The 23,202-nt window shown below is 37.0% G+C and overlaps 1 protein-coding gene across 1 annotated transcript; it reads right to left on the reverse strand.

Annotated features, from left to right (window-relative positions):
* Positions 1–1,177: 1,177 nt before the first annotated feature.
* Positions 1,178–21,703, reverse strand: LOC121382745 (phospholipase A and acyltransferase 2-like). Its single transcript, XM_041512317.1, has 4 exons — positions 21,509–21,703; positions 14,411–14,591; positions 13,724–13,853; positions 1,178–5,222 (listed from the first exon to the last, which is right to left on the reverse strand). Exons 1-4 carry the CDS (start codon positions 21,609–21,611, stop codon positions 5,106–5,108), a joined length of 531 nt encoding a protein of 176 aa, XP_041368251.1. The 5' UTR covers positions 21,612–21,703; the 3' UTR covers positions 1,178–5,105.
* Between the last annotated feature and the right edge of the window lie 1,499 nt (positions 21,704–23,202).

The raw sequence follows: 23,202 nt of genomic DNA on the forward strand, positions 1-23,202 counted from the left end.
TTAAACACAAACGTTAACATGGTCGCCTATGGGATTTGAATTGGTATAGTCCAACCAGGTGCACAGGTGCATGGCCACCATCTTGTTGTTGTTATTGATACTTGCGGAAAGCGGCTATATGTCGAAATCAGAATTTCAAGTAGCAGAATTGAACAGTTTATCGTAGTATGTCTGTATTAACTAATTCAACATCATAAATACATATCAGAAGTATAAATCAATAAGCATCTATGTATAATACAGTATTTATATGCCTGAATGCCAAAGCAGTAAAATTACGACATGTACAGACCAATTTCTGTTGAATCCGGGTCGTTTCGCCCTAAAACCACTTCGAACCCTGTGTTGTTTCGCCCTTAGACCCGTTCACCCAGGGTTGGTTCGTTCTAAAATCTTATTCGTACGGAGTCGTTTCGCCCCAAAAGTGAGTCGATTCGGAGCAGTTATAGAATCTGTCCGCCACTAATCCTTCTGTAAAAAGAGGGATTTTTTGGTGGGGATTCTTAAAAAAAGTGGGGCATGGGTTTTTGCGGAGGAAAAAGAAAGAAAATAAAAGAATTTATTTAGTAAAAAAATAATAATATAAAAAAATATGGACATTAAGACTTATTGGGGGGGGGGGGGGCAGCCCCCCCCCCCTCAGCCCCCCTTGCTAACCATAATCACTCTGTAGCCGTGTAGGCTATCAACACTCCTCTGTAACAATCGACCGACAAAGTTCCTAAATTAAAATAAAGTCCGTAAAATAAAATAATATGGAAAGTAACTCGAGTTATTGGCTTTATTTTAGTAATCGTCAGAGTAGTTAAAATTATCGAAAATTACATATTCGTTATTTAGTGTATAGTAAATGGTTGTATTTAGGTGGCGGACATATTCTATAACCGTACCGTGGATTCGCCCCGATTATATATTTATTAGTGTAATTGTTTTGAAATAACATGAATATATCCACATTAGTTATTTAAACGAGATATAAATACTGTAAAACCCGGTAAGCAGAATGGTAGTGAATGAGAAAGTACATGCAACCACAAAATCCATTTGCAACATATACGTGTGTGTGTGTGTGTGTGTGTGTGTGTGTGTGTTCATGATGAATAATCTGGATTTGATTTATTTTTTATTTTGTTTCCTCCGACAGAAAAAAATTGGTCAGAAAAAAAAGAAAAAAAGAATGGATCCAAAACTTTTATTTTTATTTTTATTTCGACCACCTACATATATTTTGTGGGAAAAAATCCGTAAACCATTTAATAGAAAAATAGGTGGCCTAATGCCCTAATCGTAAGTGCCAATGCCCTTGAAAACTAAACAGAGCCTTGAGGTCAAACTGTCTGTGCCTTATTTCCATGTCACTAATTGGCCATCATACTCAAAGAAGACTCGTGAAAGTTGTGCATAACCAAAACATAAAACCCTTCAGACTTTGTTTAAAATTCTGAATGGGTGCTGTTGTGTTATATTTAGACACTTGTTGAAGTTTGTCTTGTTGCCCCGCCTTCTGGCCGTAATGCCCTCGAAATATCTCCATCGGTCTAAGCCAAATGACCCTGCCCTATTGATTTGCCAAATTATTTCAACCCCTGATTACATCATCTACCAAACTGAAATGATGAAAAATGATTGTGAATTGTGTGCTCCGACTTTGAAGGAAATGCAAGTTGAAAATGGAAGACTATAGTCATTAGCAAAGGGAACGTCTTTTGCATACTATAGAACTTACTACAAGCTATTTATTTCTGAGCCCATTATTTTCTAAATTGCACACAAAAATAGTATTATTTTTGTTATTTCTAAAACACTTTTACTTTTCTTTTTACGTCGAACTAAACTGTGATAGAGGGCCCTCTTATAAAAATGGGTTATTACTGGCCAGGGCTAGTTTTAAATCACTGATAGAGGGCCCTCTTATAAAAATGGTTTATTACTGGCCAGGGCTTGTTATAAATCACTGATAGAGGGCCCCCTTATAAAAATGGTTTATTACTGGCCAGGGCTAGTTTTAAATCACTGATAGAGGGCCCTCTTATAAAAATGGTTTATTACTGGCCAGGGCTTGTTATAAATCACTGATAGAGGGCCCCCTTATAAAAATGGTTTATTACTGGCCAGGGCTTGTTTTAAATCACTGTGATAGAGGGCCCCCTTATAAAAATGGTTTATTACTGGCCAGGGCTTGTTTTAAATCACTGTGATAGAGGGCCCCCTTATAAAAATGGTTTATTACTGGCCAGGGCTCGTTTTAAATCACTGTGATAGAGGGCCCCCTTATAAAAATGGTTTATTACTGGCCAGGGCTCGTTTTAAATCACTGTGATAGAGGGCCCCCTTATAAAAATGGTTTATTACTGGCCAGGGCTCGTTTTAAATCACTGTGATAGAGGGCCCTCTTATAAAAATGGTTTATTACTGGCCAGGGCTTGTTATAAATCACTGATAGAGGGCCCTCTTATAAAAATGGTTTATTACTGGCCAGGGCTTGTTTTAAATCACTGCGATAGAGTGCCCTCTTATAAAAATGGTTTATTACTGGCCAGGGCTTGTTATAAATCACTGATAGAGGGCCCCCTTATAAAAATGGTTTATTACTGGCCAGTGCTTGTTTTAAATCACTGTGATAGAGGGCCCCCTTATAAAAATGGTTTATTACTGGCCAGGGCTTGTTTTAAATCACTGTGATAGAGGGCCCCCTTATAAAAATGGTTTATTACTGGCCAGGGCTCGTTTTAAATCACTGTGATAGAGTGCCCTCTTATAAAAATGGTTTATTACTGGCCAGGGCTTGTTATAAATCACTGATAGAGTGCCCCCTTATAAAAATGGTTTATTACTGGCCAGTGCTTGTTTTAAATCACTGTGATAGAGGGCCCCCTTATAAAAATGGTTTATTACTGGCCAGGGCTTGTTTTAAATCACTGTGATAGAGGGCCCCCTTATAAAAATGGTTTATTACTGGCCAGAGCTTGTTATAAATCACTGATAGAGGGCCCTCTTATAAAAATGGTTTATTACTGGCCAGGGCTTGTTATAAATCACTGATAGAGTGCCCTCTTATAAAAATTGTTTATTACTGGCCAGGGCTTGTTTTAAATCACTGTGATAGAGTGCCCTCTTATAAAAATGGTTTATTACTGGCCAGTGCTTGTTTTAAATCACTGTGATAGAGTGCCCTCTTATAAAAATGGTTTATTACTGGCCAGGGCGTGTTTTAAATCACTGTGATAGAGGGCCCCCTTATAAAAATGGTTTATTACTGGCCAGGGCTCGTTTTAAATCACTGTGATAGAGTGCCCTCTTATAAAAATGGTTTATTACTGGCCAGGGCTTGTTTTAAATCACTGTGATAGAGTGCCCTCTTATAAAAATGGTTTATTACTGGCCAGGGCTCGTTTTAAATCACTGTGATAGAGTGCCCTCTTATAAAAATGGTTTATTACTGGCCAGGGCTCGTTTTAAATCATTGTGATAGAGTGCCCCCTTATAAAAATGGTTTATTACTGGCCAGGGCTTGTTTTAAATCACTGTGATAGAGGCCTTATAAAAATGGTTTCATGTCACAGCACAACCGATTAACCATTTTAAAACATGCAGGGTTTCTAGATTATGGTAGCCCAACTCCCATGGCTAGTGATATTCAATGTTGGGCTAGTAAATAACTACTATTGCCATGCCCGATGGCTAGTGAAAACAAAAGTCAAATGTTGCAGTTAAGTCTATTTTGTAAATATGAATATCCTGCCCCAACCCCAATCCACTAATGTTAGTGCTTTTAAGCTTTATCTTCCTCTTTAGGTGACATATCTGATTATTACTATTATTTAGCAAAATTGTATTAACTTAAAGTAAAGTAGGGTTAGTGAATTTTTAATTGTGGCTTGTAAAATTATTTTAATCACTGACCCCATGGCTAGTGGATTTTTAATCGTGGCTTGTCAATTATTTTAATCACTGACCCCATGGCTAGTGGAGTTTATAACAATTCTCGAAGCCCTGACATGAAATGAAATATAAATGTGATATTTTACACATATTGGCAAATAATTTTATACCAATTAAAGTTTCATCTTCAAAAATATTTAAAATGTATCTATGCTGAATATAACAGATCACTGTTTAGTGTTCATATCCACAAACAAATGAAGGCACGTACGCACAGCCACCTACACACAATGAAGGCACGTACGCACAGCCACCTACACACACAAACACCATCACCACTATTTAAATGAAAGATTAGGAAATATAGCACATAAATATGTAAAAAGATAGATAAATATAAAAATAACTTATTTTATTATACATACACATGAAGCTACCAGCACTGTTTCTAGATTACCACAACCAAAATACATTTTAAAAATCACCTCATTAATTTTGGATTATGCTGAAAAAACTTCATTTTGACAAAGCACATATAGTCTGGTCACACTAAGAGGTTTCATCTATAAAAACACAGTGTGTGTACGCAAACTCAGTCTTAAATTATTTGATTAAATATATATGCATCTCCACCAAGATACTGCTACAACAGGCATCGAAAATAAGTTGAGATTGTCGTCCCGGTTACCACATGTCAAGAAAGTCATGAACGATACTTTGTCCTGGACAAAATCTTATTAACAAAAACTACATGACTTACACTTTGATGAATTGAATGTTATTCAAATACACGTACAGTATCAGTTTAGTGAGAACAGTGGTGTGAATGACTAACAAGTATCAGTTTAGTGAGAACAGTGGTGTGAATGACTAACAAGTATCAGTTTAGTGAGAACAGTGGTGTGAATGACTAACAAGTATCAGTTTAGTGAGAACAGTGGTGTGAATGACTAACAAGTATCAGTTTAGTGAGAACAGTGGTATGAATGACTAACAAGTATCAGTGTTTCTGTGAAGGGATTTTTATAGTAATAATGGAAATATAAAGGGGTCGTAACCTAAACTTTATAGGTCTGTATTTTGGGGTAATCAGTACATGGGTTAACAGATGCATTGCTTACTTCGATGCCTGATATTATACATTTTAGAATGTGAAAAAAACCCTAAAATAAATAATTCCAACACTGTTGCATTTCCTGAATGAACTTAATAAATATTTTGGGTCACTGTGTTTGTTTTTGTTCTTTCTTCCGTTCTGAGTTGCCAGAAAAGAAAACTGCCAAGCCTGCAGCTGCTATTGTTGCTACACCAACTAGAACACCAGTGAAGAAACTTTCAACCTAAATAGAATAAAAAGATTTATTATTTAATAATCAGTTCCATATTTAAACACACATATTGCTACCTTTATGTACAAATATTCAGTCCTGTATAAATATAACCATATTTGTAATTATTTCCAAAACCCGTAAACCCGGTATATGCACAACATGGGCAGTTTGGATGCTATATGTGTCCAGTTCCCACTAAAACACTGTAGTGCTGTTCAAGTTTTAAACCAAAAAACGGTTATAAAGGAAAACATATGAAAATTAGTTTGTTTTTCTATAAAAATAATATCGCTAAATAATATTCAAATATTCACTTCAGTATGAGCTGCAACAATTATGTTGAGGTGACTATTTTGAAGAGTTCACATGTTCTGCACCTCTGCCTAAATTAACTCCTGGATCTACTCCCGACTGAGTTCACGTGTTCTGCACCTCTGCCTAAATTAACTCCTGGATCTACTCCCGACTGAGTTCATGTGTTCTGTACCTCTGCCTAAATTAACTCCTGGATCTACTCCCGACTGAGTTCAGAGGATGTCCTCAATAAATATGTTCTGAACATGGTGAATCACTTATTTAATGGTGAGGCTACAAGATATTCAAATTTATTATATAACATTTAGCGAAATATCTCTTGAAGTTTACAATCATATCACACTCATCGTGCAAGTGCGACTTGTGAGATATGTTGCAAACTTCACTGATGAAATATAAATCATATTTGACAAAAAACATGAAATATCCTCAATATATTTCACTGATACAGGTAATGCACTTGGGATTATTTTTGACTGACCAATCGGGCCACTTACAGCAACACTTTGACTCGCCCGCACAACTTTTGAATGGCCCATTAGGGTGCACAGCTTGTAGGGACGAGATGGGTTGCATCCCGTCAAGAAAACCCTTAGATTGACAGTCAACAGACGTTGAAGGTGTAGTCCTGTGCTAAAATACAGATCTTGAGAAGCCAGATCCGTCTGAACAAGAGAGAGAATAAGTCTAATCATCATGGGTTGGTATAGTGGTGCGGACGGGCCCGACTTCGGAGGATACGAGATGGTATCACAATAAAACAAAGTAAAGTCTAGAAAAGAGTAGTAGGGCCTGACCCCACTTCCTATTTCTTCTTAGAATGGGTCAATCTTCCAGTGCTGCTAGGACAGGCTTGTACATGTAGAGACTAAAGCGAACAACTGTGGCGTTCTGCAGAATGGCCGTCATATGAGTCACGAAAAAAACAAGTCAACATAGTCAGATGGAGAAATGACGTGGAGGTAAGGAATCCCGCTAAAAAAAAATCCAACCTGGTGATGCAGACTGTCGAAACAAGAAGCGTTCCAGCGTTCAATCAGTTCCAATAGCTGCATACATCCCAGTAGAAAACTTCACTTCGCTGACAAAAACAACGAAGTGAAGGATCCCCAAGTGTGCACAAGCGAAACAAACACGTCTTACCATGTCGAGCTCCAGACTGGGAATGTGAACCTATGAATACATTTACGTGGTTGAGTTTTTCTGAATACATAATCAAATCCGGCCAAATATTCCAAATGATTTTAGACTGTTCAATAGACTGGCTGTCCTATATGAGTTTGGTTGTGCAGATACTAATAGGAAACCAGTGGAAAACAATAAATAAAAAATAACATTCCGATCTCTTACCGTATTTGCATTTTGATACATAATATAATATGCAGAAACTTACTGATAAGGTTTTAACTTGCCTGACACTATTTTGACTCGCCATGGGCGATCGGGCGAGTGTAACTTTACACCCTGCTGATATCACCAAGCCATATTATTGACAATGAGTCCAGTTTATAATGCACACATGCATGTTTACTCTCTGTCACAGATAAATATGCACAAGTTTCTTTAGAAAGTCACTAGCCATCACAGAAGCTTTGGCTAGTGCCCTATGTATTAATCGTTATACAGTTGAACATTTCTAGTAGCCCAGGCCAAAAGAATCACTAGCTGGGACCAAGGGCTATTGGCTTTGTCTAACCTTGATGTGTCACACACACACACATCCAGAGAAAGACACACGTACACAGAGAGAGAGAGAGACAGAAAGAGACACACACTCAAATGCACACACACCACACACACACATTTTCCATGTAACACCAGTCACTAATCACATTATCCATGTAACACCAATCACTAATCACATTATCCATGTAACACCAGTCACTAATCACATTATCCATATAACACCAGTCACTAATCACATTATCCATATAACACCAGTCACTAATCACGTTATCCATGTAACACCAATCACTAATCACGTTATCCATGTAACACCAATCATGTTATCCATGTACACCAATCACTAATCACGTTATCCATGTAACACCAACCACTAATCACGTTATCCATGTAACCCCAACCACTAATCATGCTATCCATGTAACACCAACCACTAATCACGTTATCCATGTAACACCAACCACTAATCACGTTATCCATGTACACCAATCACTAATCACGTTATCCATGTAACACCAACCACTAATCACGTTATCCATGTAACACCAACCACTAATCATGTTATCCATGTAACACCAACCACTAATCACGCTATCCATGTAACACCAATCACTAATCACGTTATCCATGTAACACCAATCACTAATCACGTTATCCATGCAACACCAATCACTAATCATGCTATCCATGTAACACCAATCACTAATCATGTTATCCATGTAACACCAACCACTAATCACGTTATCCATGTAACACCAATCACTAATCACGTTATCCATGTAACACCAATCACGTTATCCATGTACACCAATCACTAATCACGTTATCCATGTAACACCAACCACTAATCACGTTATCCATGTAACACCAACCACTAATCACGTTATCCATGTAACACCAACCACTAATTACGCTATCCATGTAACACCAATCACGTTATCCATGTACACCAATCACTAATCACGTTATCCATGTAACACCAATCACTAATCACGTTATCCATGTAACACCAATCACTAATCACATTATCCATGTACACCAATCACTAATCACGTTATCCATGTAACACCAATCACGTTATCCATGTACACCAATCACTAATCACGTTATCCATGTAACACCAACCACTAATCACGTTATCCATGTAACACCAACCACTAATCACGCTATCCATGTAACACCAATCACGTTATCCATGTACACCAATCACTAATCACATTATCCATGTAACACCAATCACTAATAACGTTATCCATGTAACACCAATCACTAATCATGTTATCCATGTACACCAATCACTAATCACGTTATCCATGTAACACCAACCACTAATCACGCTATCCATGTAACACCAATCACGTTATCCATGTACACCAATCACTAATCACGTTATCCATGTAACACCAATCACTAATCACGTTATCCATGTAACACCAATCACTAATCACGTTATACATGTAACACCAACCACTAATCACGCTATCCATGTAACACCAACCACTAATCACATTATCCATGTAACACCAACCACTAATCACGCTATCCATGTAACACCAATTACTAATCACGTTATCCATGTAACACCAATCACTAATCACGTTATACATGTAACACCAATCCATGCGCATGCTCGGCTACAGGAGGCCGTGATTCAATGGTGTCTGATCAAATTTAGATTTCTGTAAGTTTCTTTTTTGGACTATTGCTTTTGAGATATGATTTTATGTGATAATGACAGCTGTAGTTACCAATGAATACTTGTGCTAAACCACCAAAAAAGAAGAAAAGGGCGAGATCTAATAAAGGAGGTCAAGCGGACATCACGGATTCCACGGCTTCTAATATGGCGGACTTACCCGTATCGAGCACGCCGTCTACATGTACAAGTTTCGTCCCGATGTCTCAGCCTTCATCACAGCAAAACCTACCTTTTTTTAATGCAAATTCTCAGCAGTATTCATCACAGATTGTTCAACATGGGTTTTCACCTCCGGTTAGTGCATTTATTTGCTCAACCAGTATCATACGTAAACCCGCCGCCCTGGGTAAGTAACTTGCTGGTCAAAATAGAAGATATTTCGAAACGTTTAGCGAAACTGGATATTATTGAAAACGCTATCAGTGCTGTTAAAAATGAGGTCAGGGATTTGGGTGCTAGGGTGGCTGAAGTAGAGAAAAGTCAGCAGTTTCTTAATTCGTTGTAGGAGGAAAGCTGTACAGCGCACGAAAAGCATATTCAGGCAATTGACACCGAACTGGCCCGGTTTCAGAAAACACTGGATGGAGTGATGAAAGACAAAGACAGCTTAACAGAGGAAATTGTCGATTTGCAAAGCCGCTCAATGCGTGACAATCTACTTTTTTTCAACATTAAAGAGGGTGAAAATGAAAACTGTTATGAACTGATCGAGAAATTTTGTGCAGACAAGTTGGAAATATCAGACACGTTACTGATAGACAGAGCGCATAGGATTGGTAAAATAAGCCCTGGTAGGGATCGACCAATTGTGGTGAAATTTAGCAGTTTTCGACAGAGGGAGCAAGTAAGGAAAAGTGGCTTCAAGCTGAAGAACACAAACTTTGGTATTGGTGAACAATTCCCTAAAGCAGTTCAAGAAAAGAGAAAGTTGCTGATGTCTGCGTTCAAGAAAGTGAGAGAAGAAAATAGGAGGACCGCACTTGTGAGAGACAAACTGTACATTGATGGGAAACTACACTTGTGAGAGACAAACTGTACATTGATGGGAAACTCTACACTTGTGAGAGACAAACTGTACATTGATGGGAAACTCTACACTTGTGAGAGACAAACTGTACATTGATGGGAAACTCTACACTGGTATGTTGCCGACAAAATAGAATTTATAGGAAAATGCTGTTCGTGACAGTTTAACATTTATTTCCTGGAATATTAATGGTGGGTTTGACAGTAAATGGAATGACACTTCTTTTCGGAACTTTATTTTTACTTATGATATTATTTTCTTGTGTGAGTGTTGGATTGAAAATGATTATGTTTTAGAAACCGATGGTTTTCAATCATATGTGTGTACCCAAGGTTTAATTCAAAACAAGGAGGAGGATCAGTCATTTTAATTAGAGATACATTTACAAAAGTAATTACGGTAAGTGAAATATCATACGATACCATTGTGTGGTTAAAAATAGATAAACATGTTACTGTTGATAACGAATATTTAGTTTGTGCTCTTGTATACTTACCGCCATCTAATTCTTCTTTTTACAGACATTATGATGGTGATATCTTTTACGAATTAGAAAATCAAATTGTAAAATATTCAGCTAAAGGAAATGTGTTTATTTTGGGTGATTTAAATAGTCGCACTCAAACTAAAAATGATTTTATTGAAAATGATAATTTGCATAAATCTGTTTGTGACAAATTTGGTAGATTATTTTCTTATATTAACGACACCAAGTTACCACCACGTGTTAATCCAGATAAAGGGTGTAATGAATATGGAACCAGGCTATTAGATCTTTGTAAAACAACTGGTTTGCTTATTGTAAACGGCCGAGACTTACAGTGGAAGTCGTGGTCTATCTGTTATTGACTATTTACTTTGTTTTCCAAAAATGTTTGATAACTTTTCAAAACTGATTGTCTGTAATTTTGATCAGTTTTCGGATCATGCACCATTGCATGTTGTGTTGATTATTAGACAACTGAGCATGACTCAACGTGTTAGTAGTGAAATTGACATGAACAAAGGTCAAGTCTGTGCAGTTTGACGGTGGAAATCAGAGTATTTGCATGAATGCAGGGAAGCTATTAGAGTTAATCTTGACAAATTAAGTAAATCTTTTATTGCAAATAATATCACTTCACAAACAGATATGGATCATAGTGTTGAAGGATTTACGCAAACATTAAATGATTTTGTTTCTCCTTTGTTCAAGGTACCTGTCAAGTCAAAATCATGTGCTAGTGAAGGACGCCCTTCAAATAGTAAATATTGCAACATTCCTCGCCCCCCTCCACGAAGTGATGACAAGCTATGGTTTGATGATAAATTAAAGGAGCACTATTTGGATTATTTAAATGCTTTAAAAAAGTTTAATATTAACAAATCATTGGAAAATCACCAGCTTATTAATAATAAAAAAAAGATTTATAAAAGTTTACAAAAAAAAAGAAAAAGAAATTATTTACGTACAGAAGGTGATATGCTTGACATTTTAAGAAGAACTAATCCGAAACAATTTTATGCTAAATTTTCAAAATGCAAAAAAAAAATGGAAGGTGTAGATTTACAAACTTTTTTTGAAAATTTTAAGAGTTTGTCATTAGATGTTGATGAATGTTATGATGATATTTATAGTTTTGAAGGAAATATAATGTTTGATGAGCTTGAAACAACTATTACTGCAGAAGAAGTAGAAACGGCAATACACAGCCTGAAAAGAAATAAAGCCCATGGTAGTGATGGTATTATTAATGAATACTTTATTGAATTTAGAGAGTTTTTGATACCACTATTGCTCAATATATTTAACTGCGTGCTTTCGACAGGTTATTTCCCAAGGAGTTGGTCTACAGCTGTAATTGTACCAATTTTTAAAAAAGGTGACACAATGGACCCAAATAATTATCGTGGAATTAGTTTAATTAGTTGTCTTGGTAAATTGTTTACATCAGTTATTAATCAGCGTCTTCTGTCATGGTCGAAAAAAAAATATATTATTACTGATGCTCAGTTTGGTTTCCAACCCAACTTTGGTACTGTTGATGCTATTTTTGCACTGCATTCAATTATTAGTAAGTCTTTGTCATCTAAAAAGCGTCTTTATTGTGCATTTATAGATTTTAAAAAGGCTTTTGATACAATTAATCGGTCTAAGTTATGGTTTAAACTACATAAGATTGGTATACAGGGAAAAGTGTTATCTGTTATTTATTCTATGTATCAGAACGTTAAATCTTGTGTTACTATTAACGGCTTTCAGTCAGATTACTTTTGTAATGGGTTAGGTTTGATGCAAGGTGAAGTTTTGTCACCGATTTTGTTTTCTTTATATATCAATGATTTTGAAGTAAGTTTTATCCAAGGGAACTGTATACCATATGAGTGTCAGTCACTTAGTTTATATTTATTAATGTATGCAGATGATCTTGTAATTTTTTCAGAATCAACTGATGATTTGCAGTTACAATTAGACACTTTGCTAGATTATTCTAGAAAATGGGATCTACATGTAAATAATGCAAAGACAAAAATTGTTGTTTTTAGAAATGCAGGTAAACTTAGAGAGAATGAAAAATGGTTCTACGATGATAACTGTATTGAAATTGTGAATAACTTTACATACCTGGGTATTGTATTAAACTATAATAACAAATTTAATATTGCTGAAAAAATATTGTCTGAGCAAGGTAGAAAAGCTATTTTGCATTGAACCGAAATGTTAAAGCTCTGTATCTCAATCCAGCAACTATGCTATCATTGTTTGATTGTTATATTGGTAGTATTTTGTATTATGCATCTGAAGTATGGGGTTCACATAAGGGAGCTAATATTGAGCGTATTCATATGGAATTTTTTTTTAAACTGTTGGGTGTTAAAAAATCTACATGTAATGTAATGATTTATGTGGAACTTGGTCGTTATCCATTAAGATACCAGCGGATATATAATATGATTAAATACTGGTGTAAGCTGTTAGTGACATCTAATTGTATATTGAAGAATTGTTATGAATTTCTGTATGACAGAGTAAAAAATTATAAAGAACAAAACTGGGTATACCACATTAAAAAGGAATTGATTAATTTGGGTTTGGGGGATATATGGTTTAATCAAGTATTATATCCTGGATGTTTATCTGTAATCAAACAAAGAATTCTAGACCAAGCTATGCAATATATCAGGAGTGAAATTGATATTTTGCCAAAATGTATTATGTACAAATATTTTACAGATACATTCAATCTGCAATTTTATTTAGGGAAACCACTTCCAGTACTTTATAGAAAATATGTGTCAAAATTTAAAATGTCATCTCATATGTTAGCAATTGAAACTCGCAGATATAGTCATACACAGCGACATGATAGATTATGTTTTCATTGTTTAAATGTTATGGAAGATGAGTTTCATTTTATCTTAAAATGCCCCTTATATACGGATTTGAGAAAAAAAATACATAAAACCTTATTACTGGAAAAAGCCATAATTTTTTAAGCTACTGCAATTATATAATGTACAACATTCTAAAACGTTATGTAATTTTTGAAAATATTTATATAAAGCAGTTAAATTAAGAAAAGAAGTTTTTTAAGGCATTTTCCGTATGTGTATAGTTTATTTGTTTCATGTGACATGTATGTTTTCTTGTTTATCCATGTAACACCAATCACTAATCACGTTATCCATGTAACACCAATCACTAATCACGTTATCCATGTAACACCAATCACTAATCACATTATCCATGTAACACCAGTCACTAATCACATTTCATAAGATTAGAGCATGGAAACAGACACTCACCTGTTCACTTTTCTGAATATTGTATCGACACCAACTGGCAAAATGTTCACAGTTACTGAACATAATATTATATCCAATCTCGCCAGTCTTTGACAGTGCCCTTGCTACAATTTCATCACCCGAAAGAGCTCTACCAAAAAACAAAACAATAAAGATTTATGTTTAATAAAAATGTGTTTGTACATAACTCTTATTGGTAAATAACATTTAAATGAATTGCAGTAAACATACAGCAGGGCTCGAAACTCACCAAAACATATGGTGCCCAAAAAATAATAATTGATGTTTGCAAATTATGGTAAGAGAACCACGAGCAAGATTTTAATGTGGAATACAAATATTAATAGTGGCTCATATGTTATAGCTCTAAAGAAGATCGCCCACATAACATTATTTGGGTGACTAATTCCATTATTTTTTTAATATTTAAGTCGTCCACACGAGACATTGGTCACATTTGGTGACCTGGCCAGACTGTTTCGAGGCCTGATGTAGGTGATGTAATATCCAAGACATTGTAATTTCCATTTTTTTCTCTTTTATACTGTTTGTTGATAATTTAGCATAATTTTATGAACCCTAAAACAGAGGCATACATATATGTATGTAGACATCTGAAATATTAAACATTTTATATGTGGTTGGCCATTTTGAATATTTCACTATTCACTATTATTATTATTATACCTTAATTTTCTATCCTTGGAATTGTTCTTGTATGCCTTACACCCAGCAACAACATCCCAAAAGTTATCCACCCTGACAAAAGCTTTGTTGAACATTTTGCCTCCGATCGTAAATGAATGTTGAACGTTAACATCCAGCCCGTCTCCTTCTTCCCCAGCTAGATGAATAACTTCCTCATCACCTGGCAATAGAAACAGTGTTAGGAAAGGAATTAAGGTTCAGTGACACATACCAGTTTAAAATATGGTTACATGTAATTATGTATTTGGTGCCAACACTGGTTGAGAGAAAAACGAGAGTGTAGGAGGGTGGGAGTGAGAGAGAGAGAGAGAGAGAGAGAGAGAGAGAGAGAGAGAGCGAGAAAGAGAGAGAGCGAGTCCATGATACACAATGCCAGATTTCTATCACTTTTTTTTAAAATGGAGGCATGAGTGGGGTGGGGGGCAGGAGACATTTATTTTATTTTTTATTTTCAAGACATTGGATGTAGGCCTACCACACAATGAGCACCAAATGATTAAAGGACAAAATATTTGGTGGCGGGGGGAGGGTAATAAAAATTAAAAGAGAAATCTTGTGCTGTACGAAGAACGTTCAGCACATGATTTCTCTTTTAATTTTTTGAGACGAACCCTACAATTTGAAATCGGCAAACGCACGTGTTAACTGAAACTGACTGTTAAGTGTTAGTCTCAACTAACAAGACGACGAGATTATCATGAGCACGTTATCAAGATCGCCATCTTTAATACAACAAAAACCTCTGACGTCACAGTCCTGACGTAAAACACTAAAGGTTCAGATGATACAAAAACAACACATAACATCTTCCCCCTTTTGGAATAAAGAATAATTATACTAATCACTTTAAATTCTGTAAAATAATAAACCTAAACTTTTGTTAATGTAATACTTGAGTGTGATAATAAAAAAAAATTAAGTTAAAATTAATTTGTTCTCTTCTCTTTCCCTTTACAGTGAAAAGTTTTCAACACTTACAAACAAAACTGAAGTTTTTAACACTTAAAGAAAATTAATGCAACCGTTTCCAGAAATTTAAACACATTATAGGTCCAATATGTCTCTTGGCTTGATCACTCGGCCAGATCTTGTTGTGTATGGTTCTAGGACCACCTCTTGTTTTTCAGTCACAGTTGATTCGTCCATCACTTTGGGGTTTGGGTCTGGTGTTACATGTGGATCCTGTATCCTGGTGTTACAGTCATCTGGTTGGCAAGAGGAAAATGAATCACTGACGGGTTGGTTGAGATTCGCTCCCATACTAGATCGACGTAAGTGAGTTGGAGCATGTGGCATTGATCGCAGGAATACCCGGTTCCGTCGGTATGTTCTGCCTTTACTGGTTTTCACCTCATAAGTTCTACTTTTCAGTCTCTGTGTTACTGTTGCCTCTCTCCATTCATGGTTGTTGTTATCAGTGGGCTGCATTCGTACGACATCCCCGACATGAAGAGGTTTTAAGTCTCTTTTGTTCATTAGGCTTTCTGCTATTTTGGATCGTTTGTTATCCATTTTTAGTTTTTCACCTTCAATTTGTTCATGTGCCAATGGTTTCAGGAGATCGAATGTCGTTGGGATGATAGTTTTTGTTCTTCTGCCCATCAGGCGTTGAGCAGGGCTTGTTGTCATGCCTTCTTGTGTAGTGTTTCTGAGATTCAGAAGACCCAGATAGTGGTCTTCACCAGCATCGTGGCACTTTAACATCATCTGTTTTGCTATTTTGACAGCAGCTTCTGCAGCCCCATTTGCTTGGCTGTGTCCAGGACTGCTCGGTTCATGTGAAAACCCCCATTTCTTTGCAAACAATTTGAAATGTTCCAATGAATATTGGGGTCCGTTGTCGCTCACAACTATGTCTGGAATTCCATGTCGAGCAAAGTGGTGTTTTAGCTTATGAACCACCGTTTCTGATGTGGTGTCTGAGAGGTAGTCAACTTCGAAGAATTGACTGAAATAGTGAAAATGTCAGTTCCTACTTTTTCCCATGGTCGATTTGGCACTTCATGCATATGTAAGGGTTCAGTGGACTGTTTTCTGCTGTGAGAAGCACAGATGTCACAAGATTCGATATAATGTCTTATCTCTGAAGACATTCTTGGCCAGAAAATGAGTTCTCTGGCTCTGCGAAGACAGGAGTTGATGCCAAAATATCCTGCATAAACTTTGTCTTTCAAGTCTTTCCGCATGGAAACGGGTATTATTACTCGTTCTCCTCTTAGAACTATATCATCTTGCACTGTAAGCTCATCTCGGTAGTCAAAATAGGGAGTGATACTGGGGGAAACGCCACTTCTTTTATCTGGCCATCCTTTCACTATGGTATCCATGAGTTCAGTTAGTGAGTTGTCTGAAGCAGTTGCTTGCTTGATCTCTGCTAGTCGTTGATGGTTGAAAGGTGAGAAAGTGAGAGAATTTACATTCTCAAATTCCGAGTCTGGTGGTTTTTGTATTGGTGCGCGAGATAGAGCATCAGCTACTGGCTTGTACTGTAGAGTATAGATGTACGTCTGTGCCCTAAGAAGCATCGATTGGAGGCGTTTTGGGGCCTTTGACAGGGGTTTCACAATAATGGAAACCAGAGGTTTATGGTCTGTAATCACATGGACCTGACATCCGAATGTGTAATGGTGGAACTTTTCCAAACCATACACAATAGCCAACATCTCTTTTTCGATTTGGGCATAGTTTTTCTCTGTGTTGGATAGTGTACAACTTGCAAAGGCCACTGGTCTGCCTTCCTGTGTTAACACACAGCCCAGTCCATAGTCGCTGGCATCATTAACTAGGATCAGCTCTTTGTTTGGATCATAGAATGCCAGGACAGGACTTTCAATTATCTTCTTTTTCACTTCTAAGAATGCTTGTTCTTGAGAGTTTGACCAAATCCAGGGAACACCCTTCTTCAACAAGTTATGCAATGGATGAATAACTTGTGTGATGTGTGATAGAAATCGTGACAAGTAGTTAACCATACCAAGAAAACGCCGCAGTTCTTCAAGATTCTTGGGCGACGGATAGTCTTTAATGGCTTCTATCTTTTGTGGATCTGTTCTTAGTCCTTGTTTCGTGATTTGGTGTCCCATGAATATTATGTTGTCAGATCTTAGAACCAGTTTTTCTTTGTTTAGTTTTAATGTTCTTCTCTAGGCATCGTCTCAGAAACGAGTCACAGTGTTTGTTATGATCTTCCAGTGTCTTTCCATGTATTATCACATCATCAGCAACACACACTACTCCTTTAAGACCATCAAACGCTTCGAGCAGTTTCTTCTGAAAGATCTCTGATGAGACTGAAACGCCAAATGGAAGTCGTAGCCATTTGTAACGACCAAAGCATGTGAAATGTAGTTAGGGTAGATGACTCTTCATCTAGTTGAACATGCCAAAAACCTGATGATAGATCTGCCTTCGAAAAAAAAGTGGACTGTCCAAGTTCATGAAGGACATCTTCTAGTATTGTAAGCGTGTGATGTTCACGTTTAAGGGCTTTGTTTAGCTCTGGTGGGTCAATACAGACTCATAATCTGCCATTCGTTTTCTTTGCAACAACAATTTGACTCACCCATGGGGTAGGCTCATTTACAGGAATTAAGACATTTTTACTGACAAGTCTATCTAATTCTGCTTTCAATTCTGGGCGGACAGAAATGGGAATCTGTCTATCTGGCATGACAACAGGTTTGATATTGGGGTCAACTTCTAGGTGTTGAAGACCAGATAGAGTTCCAAGCGAGTCATCAAACACATCAGCATAGTTGTCTTCTACATTTCTGCTAGGCATAAGCTGGGAAACACAATCAAAATTCTCAGTTTGAATGTTTATCAGTTCCATTTGTTCAGATGTTTTCAATCCAAGTAGAGGAGTGAAATTTCCGTTGAACACTACAAACTCTGTATTGTACTCTTTTCCATTTTTAGGATTGCGCAATATTTCTGTGGACTTTCCACATGGTGAGTTGGGTGTGGTTCCACATTTTCAATATTTTGTTAGTTGGTTCAATGTTCTTAGCAAGTTTTTCAGGAAGCATATTCACAGTTGAGCCAGTATCTATCTGGAAGGTGACCTCTTTGTCATTCACAATCATACGGTACTTCAGGTCGTTTCCCATGGAACAAATAGTATTGACCCAGTCTTCTACATCATTTTGCACTTTTTAATCCCAGTTGTCTTTGACCCAGTCTTCTATGTCATTTTGCGATTGTTGATCAGTCAAACAATGCACAGGTTTGCTGTCCTTGTCGGATTTTGGTAGAAATTGTATTATGATTGAAAGTACATCGGCATTGGAAGTGGTTTTGCCCATTACAATGTAGGCATGTCTTGCCATAAGCTGGGCATTCTTCTTTTCGAAATATATGTCTCGTTCCACAGAACTTACATTCTTTGAACATGCGCTGTTGTTCAGTTCCTGGGCGTGTACCCAACTTGTACATGTGTCACTCTCATTAGAATTGCTTTGTTTTGAGATGTTGCATTTTCTGCCGATCGGCACACGTCAACACATTTGTTAAGACTGAGATCTCTAATTTTCAGCAATTCGGTTTGTGTTTTGGGGTCTCTTATGCCTAGTAAAATTCTATCTCTTATCATGGAATCAGAGCACTGTATGCAAAATGAGCAAGTTTTACTCAAACTTCTGATAGCAGCATAGAATTTTTCAAATGTTTCATCTTCTCCTTGGTTCCTTTGGTAAAATACGTAATGTTCATAAGTTTCATTCAATTGCCCAACAGCAAAAGCTTCAAATTGTTCCAATATTTGCTTTATTGTTCGACTATTCTCTTCCCCCTCAAACTGAAAACCATTGTACACTTTCAACGCTTCATCAGACAAACAGTGAAGAAACAGTGCGACTTGGTACTGGTTGGGTCATTTATTGAGTTCTGATAGAACTGTGTAAGTCTCCCACCATTGTTTGAAAAATTTCAATTTTCAGATGCATTCGATCCAAATGTCAAAAGACTGGGGGGTTTTATACCGGGAACTGGGGGCATATTCGTTTCAGTTTCAGAATCGGAAGAGTTGTCTCCCATATCTCAAATCACAGTCAGCGATACTTTTTCAAGGTCAAAGCTGGACTGAACAAGATTGTCAAACGTTTTTAACAAAGAGCATTTTTCTTAATAGATAGCAGATTGAAAACAAACATCAACGATAGTTTCATGTTATATACAGTCAACCACCGCTGCCACCATGTTAAGTGTTAGTCTCAACTAAGGGACCGTAACAAAAGTATATTGAAGCCAGAGAGACTAAGTCACTTAGTCTGGGGGGGAGGGGGTTTACGATTTCAACATCTCCATTTAGTCTTTTTATCACTTTTGGCTTCACTTGCTTTGAACTTGAAAATCATCATACAAACACAACCCAAAAGGCTTCAAAACACTGGCCAAGGTATTTATTGTCGACCTACTGCCCATGCAAACCAGGATATCAAGGTGGCTAGGTATGTATTACAGTCAACTCTCGTTATAACGGCCATGTTGGTACCACACAGGTCTTACCGTTGTAACGATCGTAAAGAGTTAGCTCTCTTAGTATGACAAGTGGTTTGGCAATCATGTGTAACACTAATAAATAATAAAGTAATGAAACAAACAAAACAAAAAACAAACAAACAATTGTTGTTATACATCTTGTGCGTGTTTAGGATGATTTTCTTTAATAAGAGTCACTTCTCTTTTTTCACTTATCGAAATTTGCGTGTGGCGTCGTGTCGCGGGTGGGTGTGATATTTTCTCCCAATAAACAGCGCATTAAAAACATTCACGATATATTGTAACTTCTAATTAACAAAAAGAGACTTGACAGGAACAACTCAACTCTGCATCAAGATATTAACAACAATACAAGTTGTTTAAAAAATCTCTACCTTGCACATCAAGCGCTGTGCGATCAGCCGTATACTAATCCGGTTGGTGTCAATCGTCTCTGGTCCGCATGCGACCCGGTTCGGCTCAGTTTGGCAGCATATCAAAATGGGAATACAAGTTACAGCTTTTTTAGAGCAAGGGTCTTGCAAATTAGCAGTTATACATTTGTTAGAAGATTTGTATGCCGTTATAAAGATCAAGAAATGCATTAAAACAACACGCTTGTTGTCGCAAATTACTGCCGGTACCGGAAAACATTGTTTCACTATGTGCATTCATGAATAAATACTGTTTGTATCTTTTATATTACTACTGTCTTCCTTTGGTCTTTTCCAAACCTTGTTCTGTAACGTCAATTTGGATGAAGCCAAAGTCAACTGCCCATTTAGTCTTTTTGAGGGGGGTGGGGGGTCAGAATCAAGACTAAGTGACTTAGTCTCTCTGGCTTCAATATACTTTTGTTACGGTCCCTAACAAGACGACGAGATTATCATGAGCAATTTATCAAGATCGCCATCTTTAATACAACAAAAACCTCTGACGTCACAGTCCTGACGTAAAACACTAAAGGTTCAGATGATACAAAAACAACACGTAACACTGACAACAGGCTGTGGTTTGTGCTTTGCTGAGCTATGGCGGCACAAGCGACGAATCAAGCGTATATGTTTGAAGATATCCGTTCATAGCGAACACACACGACTTTTTTAAAAGTGCATTTGAGCTTGTATTTCACATCTGTACATGTTATAATATGGTAACCAGAGAATGTAACTTTAAGTGGCAACTATTTGACTGAAGCTGACAGGGGAGGCATTGTAGTTTGTAAACATGTGCAACTTGTTGACATTGAAGACTTGTTGGTGGTAATTATTATTGCAAAAGTAGTGCTTTTTGTGTAAAATGGGGGGGGGGGGGGGGTACTCCGGCCTGGTTTAGTGGGTGTGTTTGTTTAAACCATGTAATATGCTGGGAGAAAGAGCTGGACAACATCAACATGCAGGGGTTGTCCTTTTCAGGGTATGTTTCCCCCAGGCAGGCAAAGGTAGTTAGGTACATTAAAAAAAAATCCATGGGTTTGCTGATATTAAATTAATAAAAATGTTATTGCCACTAACGCTATATAGAAACATACAACGTAATTAATTGTGGTCCGTGAACAACTTGAGGGTCATTATACACGACGATTAATACGGCGATTACCTTTGTAAACTGCCCAGTGAGAATAAACTCTTCGTTTGAATTCCACCAAATCGCCAGGTTCAAGTCGCATTAATTCATTAGTGTTGTGTTTTGCAATTTCCATTTCAAAATTAATTTAAATAGTTCAGTAACCCATAAGGCACAACAAACAATTTTGTCAACGAAAACGCGTTTCCTGGAAATTTCCTACTACGTCATAAATTATAAATATTCTATAAATATCTCGTGATTGTATCCCCTTGCTTTCCTTCTTTCGGTGTACTTCTGACTTGCCTTTCGGGCAGCACTGAACTATAAGCATAAGCCCTACATGACTTCTAAGCTGAATGGTGCCCTCCTCTCTGATGCCAAATGCCATTTTAAAACCACACTGTTTTCTAATCATGTTTACATTAATATATTATACATATAAATACATATACATACATATAAACACACACACACACACACACACACACACAAACATCACCGACACGTCAACAACGTTTTTGCCTTTTTACATATGGCATAGTCAATCTAATTAAAATTAGCTCCACTGTTACATGTGTAATAGTGGAGCTAATTTTAATTACATGTAGATTGTGACATAGTTGTGTGTATATTATATATAATATTGATTGTGTGGCATGTAATTTGTACATAAATTTAATTATGCTAATTATAGACAACATTTACTAGACTATAACTAATAATCTATCGACCGGCCTCGGTGGCGTCGTGGTTAAACCATCGGACATAAGGGTGATAGGTACAGGGTTCGCAGCCCGGTACCGGATCCCACCCAGAGCGAGTTTTAACGACCCAATGGATAGGTGTAAGACCACTATATATGCACCCTCTTCTCTTTCACTAACCACTAACAATTAACAACTAACCCACTGCCCTGGACAGACAGCCCAGATAGCTGAGGTGTGTGCCCAGGACAGCGTGCTTGAACCTTAATTGGATATAAGCACGAAAATAAGTTGAAATGAAATAAAAACAAATGTGAAGAAAGAAAAAAACCCAAAACATAGTAGGCCTACAGTACATAAAAATATCTAAAGTTGGGTTTGAAAATCGGTAGGAAGAAAATAAAGAAGATAAGAAGATGGCGGGAAGTACTAAGGTCTCACTACACAGATGTCATCTGCCATTGAAACCCATGTTAAACTGCCCAACTTCAAGTGAAGATTGCCCATAGAACGGGTTCTCATTGCCACCAACAACATACACCATTGCGAACATACATTATATAAGCATTTATTTTCACTGCAAAATTGAGAACATTTCCGTCTCAGTTTTTTGCTATATAACCGCATCTGGCTGTAGTACCGGTCCGAACAGGTGGTTCATTAATCGATTCACTCCGGCTGTCACGTGCGCTATATACCCATGTCCCAAAAGGTCGATGCACAATATTACAAAATAACATGGGAAAAATACAGCCAGAAGGCTTACCATTAAACATACATATTGTTTTAATTCTTCACCATTTCCTAGAAGTGAATATGTGAACCATAACATGTGTCACAATTAGGAACTATAGTGGACCGTGATGAATGAACTCTCACCCGGAAGTGATCTGTGTAGTGAGACCTTAAAGTCTAGTGACCAATTCTGTCAAACTTGGTTTGAAGTCAGTTTGATAATTTGGGTCATTTACACCATGAAAAGCTATACTAGAGCCGTGTAACTTATGAACTCTAACCAAT

This window comes from Gigantopelta aegis, chromosome 10 (genome assembly GCF_016097555.1).
Source record: "Gigantopelta aegis isolate Gae_Host chromosome 10, Gae_host_genome, whole genome shotgun sequence".
NCBI classification, from domain to species: domain Eukaryota; kingdom Metazoa; phylum Mollusca; class Gastropoda; order Neomphalida; family Peltospiridae; genus Gigantopelta; species Gigantopelta aegis.